Source organism: Ornithorhynchus anatinus, chromosome X5, assembly GCF_004115215.2.
Source record: "Ornithorhynchus anatinus isolate Pmale09 chromosome X5, mOrnAna1.pri.v4, whole genome shotgun sequence".
NCBI classification, from domain to species: domain Eukaryota; kingdom Metazoa; phylum Chordata; class Mammalia; order Monotremata; family Ornithorhynchidae; genus Ornithorhynchus; species Ornithorhynchus anatinus.
Genome location: NC_041753.1, coordinates 23,116,744 through 23,121,611, shown reverse-complemented (window position 1 = coordinate 23,121,611; position 4,868 = coordinate 23,116,744). Strand labels below are relative to the sequence as shown.

At 46.6% G+C, this 4,868-nt stretch overlaps 1 protein-coding gene across 1 annotated transcript; it reads right to left on the bottom strand.

The window, feature by feature from the left end:
* Positions 1 to 3,770: 3,770 nt before the first annotated feature.
* Positions 3,771 to 4,748, bottom strand: LOC114807874 (olfactory receptor 56-like). Its single transcript, XM_029054633.1, has one exon. The coding sequence runs from the start codon at positions 4,746 to 4,748 to the stop codon at positions 3,771 to 3,773; it is 978 nt and encodes a 325-aa protein (XP_028910466.1).
* Between the last annotated feature and the right edge of the window lie 120 nt (positions 4,749 to 4,868).

Below are 4,868 nucleotides of genomic sequence, written 5' to 3'. Positions count from 1 at the left end.
TGAAGAGGAAACCTGAGAGTTGAGGAACTGATACAGAAACAGAGCTTTGCAGATATCCACCAGGGAAGAAGCTGGGAATTGGGAGAGAGAGCATTGGGGTGGGGGGGGGGAGGGGGACGGGGGGCAGAGAGAGATCATCAAATGATGAGAATGGTGACCACAGGTGGTGAGGAAAAGGTGAGTGAGGAAAACCACTGAAGTTGGGAGGGGGGAAGTGTCCTAGTAAATCCATGGTATGTATTGAGCCCCTTCTGTGGGCAGAACACTGTTCAGAGCTCTTGGGAAAGTGCATTCCAACAGGGTTGGTAGCCACAATCCCTGCCCTCAAGGAATTTACAAGGGGCAGGGGTTTGCAGCTCAATTTTTCGGGTCCTTTCCTCAAGGATGTCTCTGCTGCTGCACCCTCAGTGCCCAGCCCCCTCTCTGAGGTGTTTAAATGGGGGTTGGGGGAGGGTTCTGATTCCCCTCAGGTGGCCATCTCTGGACCCAAGAACACATTCCCTTGCAAGCAATTAAGGTGAGACCCAAAAAGAGAATGTTCAGGAGGTGGAGCAGCTAATGAATCTGGAGACTAGAACACGTTGCAGGCAACAAATGCCAAATTTCCAATGCCCAAGGTGAGTGGGGTTGGGCTTTAACTGCAATGAGAGTAGACTCAAGAAAGAAGCGTTTGCTGACTCTAAGAGAAATGGTGGAATTTGGTTGTCGTCTTCCCCCTCAGGAGATGCTCAATGCCCAGAAATCGAGACACAGCTCTTCTCTGAGCTGAAACAGATCCTGTTGAGACTAAATTATGAAGAAGGGTGAATATGTATCCATATACATTATATATATATAAGACGATGTTACTGACAGTAAAAATCACCTGAGTGAACGATTGCATAGATCCAGGAAGTGCCCACCAATACCATCAACCTATCAGTGGTATTTATTGAGCATTTACTGTGGGAGAAGCTCTTTCCTAAGTGCTTGGGAGAGAACACCACAACAGAGTTGGTAAATGCAATTCCTGCCCACAAGGATTTTACAATCTGGGGAGGGAGACAGACATTAAAATTACCAATCAATGGTATTTTTGAATGCTTGCTGTGGGCATAGCACTGTACTAAGCGCTTGGGAGAGCACAATATGACAATATAGCAGACATATTCTCTGCCCACATCAAATTTACAGCCTAAAAGGGGAGACAGATATGTACAGACGTGTTCTGGGGCTGGGAGGGAAGGATGAATAAAGGGAGTAAGTCAGGATGATGCAGAAGGGAGTGGGAGAAGAGGAAAGGAGGGTTTAGTCAGGAAAGGCCTCTTGGAGGAGATGTGCCTTCAATAAGGCTTTGAATGGGAGAGTAATTATCTGTCGGCAAGAGTCCTGGGCTGATTCATTCATTCAATCGTATTTATTGAGCACTTACTGTGCGCAGAACTCCATACTAAGCACTTGGGATAGTACAGTGCAGCACAGTTGCTAGATATGATCCCTGCCCGTAATGTTCTGCCCCCATTCTGTCTCCTGAACAAGGCTCACTCTACAAACTCTTATTTACTTCTCTGTCACGATGTCCAAAGAAGGTAACAGTAATAATAATAATGGTATTTGTTAAACGCTTACTATGTGCCAGGCACTGTTCTAAGTGCTGAGCACTGTTCTAAGAACTGAGCAGGCACCGAACAAAGCTCTTGGGAGAGAACAATCTACTTGGAGAGAAGGGGATGCACCAGATTATTCACAAATTGTTAACTGGAAGCAATAAGAAGAACCAAGATTTAACTGGCATTGCCAAGAAAATGGAAAATGGAAACAAAATGAAAAATACATAAACTATTTAGTTCTATCTTTGCAAAAATGCTAATGTTAGCTGTTGGTTCGATAGGGACTGGGGAAGTGGAAATGAACTGGGGATAGCTTTATGAAGTTGCTGGGATTGCAAGAAGGTGGCAACTGAACATTAAATGAATGAATAAATTGATAATCCACCAATCCAAGATACTATTAAGTGTCAGTGTGTGCAGAGCACTGTTCTAAGCACTTGAGAGAGTACAGTAGAGGCAAAAGACCCAATCTGCAAACATTTACATTGCCTGAGATTCTCCTCTCTACCGAGCTACAACTCCTCCAGCCCCCATAGAAAGCCTCAATTGTCAGCCAAGCTCCTTGGCAGGTAAGCTCACTTCTCCCTTTAATTAATAAGGACAGAAGTTCAGAGGGTGGGTTTTTTGTAAGATAAATGTGTGTTCCTGGACAATCAATTGCATTTATTGAATGCTTACTATGTGCAGAGCACTGTACTAAGTTCTTGGGAACAGAGTTGAGAGACATGTTCCCTCCCTCTAACGAGCTTAGAGTCTTGATATTAGAGCAGTTGATTGGCTCTCTCCCCTCACCTTATCCTACTCTTAACTTACTTTACTATTTTCCCTGTCCCTAATCTATTTTAATATCTGTCTGCCCCTATAGCCCGCAAGCTCCTTGTTGGCAGGGATCATACCTCTTAGCTCTGTTAGTTGGTAGTGGCAGGGAATGTGTCTGTTTATTGTTGTATTGTACTCTCCCAAGTGCTTAGTACCATGCTCTGCACACAATAAGTGCTCAGTAAATGCCATTTGAAAAAAAAAAAAATTGAAGAACTTTTCCTTACTCCTCTCTCCCAAACCCCCCAGTTCGCAAACTTCACTCCTTTCCAATCAACCTACTTTCTGGGTCTTCCTCTCAGCTCTCTCAGCTCTCAACCTTTAGCTCACCACATCCCTTCTGCCTGTGACTTCATCCCCCTTCACATCTAGCATATCACTGTTCTCTCCATCTTCAAAGCCCTACTATTTCACATCTCCTCCAGGAAGCCATCCCTAATGAATTTGAATTTGATGAATTTGTTGCCGAACTGTACATTCCAAGCGCTTAGTACAGTGCTCTGCACACAGTAAGCACTCAATAAATACGATTGAATGAATGATGAACCTCTCATATTCCCACCTTATTTCCTCCAGGACTGCCACTTCATAATTTTAAAATCCCTCTGCCCTATGAAATCCCTCAGAACTAAACTCATGTAGACTTCATTATAAATCGATCATATTTTTGTAGGAGACCAATTGTGCCCTGTCTTGGAAAGTGATAAGATAATAATGATGATTATGATAATAATGATATACTGTATCTACCTCAGTGCAAGGCACATAGTAAGTGCTTGACAAATACCACAATTAGTATTATGATTAGTGTGACCAAAATCCATTAAGTACTTAAAAGAACTCCTGTAGTAAATCCTGGGTAGAATTCCTAAATACTGATTAAGACATTGCCCTGGCCTACAAGGGACCCACAATTTGAGATTTATATCTAGAACTATGTATGATTAATAGACAGAAGAGGATAAACCATTCAGTAATTCATTAATGGAAAAATATTTAAAAACAGAGGTGGCTGATGAGATGGTAGAGCCAGAAAAGTGGGGGAGAATTAAGTAGGAAAGGCTACCTGGAGGAGGTGGCTCTATGTTGTCTCTATCTCTCCTGCCAGATGGAGGCTTGGAGATCAGTATTGATTAGCTGTTTGACTGGGCTCTTCTCAGAGACCAGTTCCTTTCCTTCCTGCTCCTTTCTCCCCCATTAATCATGCAAGGGGGCTCCATCAGTTCCTTAGAATTTGACAGGGCAATCTCACTCCTTCTCCTTCTGTTTCCTCCTCTCCCACTTCCAAGGCGTTTCTTCGGTGAAGAGCTGGTGGGTTCTGCTCCGAGGGTTTCCTGGAGCAATGGAAGGGGAAACATGTCTTCATGGCTGGGCTGGAGGGAGGCTAGGCCTGACAACTGGACGCCCAATGGCCCAGCGGGCCAACCCCCTCCTCAGCGCCCCCATCACCTCCCGGTTCCTCAGGCTGTAGATGAGGGGGTTGAGCATGGGTGTCAGGACTGTGTAGAAGATGGACGCTACCTTGTCATGGCTGGGGGCCCGGTAGTTCTTGGGCCTCAGGTAGATGAACATAGCTGCCCCGTAGAAGAGGGAGACAGCAGCCAGGTGGGAGGAGCAGGTGGCCAGGGCCTTGTGGCGGGCCTGGGCTGAGCGCATGCGCAGCACCGCCACCAGGATGAGGCCATAGGACACGACGATGATGGAGAATGGGAGGAGAAGCATGAAGACACAGCAGGCAAACAGCAAGGAGTCGAAGAGTGAGGTGTCGGCACAGGCCAGCTTCAGCAGGAAGGGCACCTCACAGAAGAAGTGGTCAACCTCCCGGGACGCACAGTAGGGAAAGCTCATGGCAGCTATCACCTGAATGAGCCCGTCCAGCATCCCAAAAGCCCAGGAAGCACCAACAATCTGCAGGCAGACCCTCCGACTCATGAGAATCGGATAGTGCAGGGGGTGACTGATGGCTATGTAGCGATCGTAGGCCATGAGGCCCAACAGGAGCCCCTCAGAGCCCACCATGGAGACAAACAAACCAATCTGGAGGCCACAGCCCACAAAGGAGATAGACTTCTTGCCCGACAGGAAGTTGGTGGCCATCTTGGGCACGATGGTGCAGACCAGAGTCAGGTCCATGAGGGAGAGTTGACTGAGGAAGAAGTACATGGGCGTGTGGAGCCGGGGATCCATGTGAATGAGTAGGAGAAGGAGGACATTCCCAACCACAGCTATCCCGAAGACCACCATGATTCCACTGAAGAGCACGAGGTGGGCTCGGCTACTGGAAAAGATGCCAAGTAAGATGAAGTTACTCCCTGATGACAGGTTCGCCCACTGTCCCATGGTTCAGCTGCTGGTGGTTACTTGGGGATCCGAAGAGAGACAATGTTGAGAAAAGAACAGGACTCTAGGAATCTGGAAACCTGAGTTCCAGTCTCTGCTCTCTTATTCACTTGTGGTACT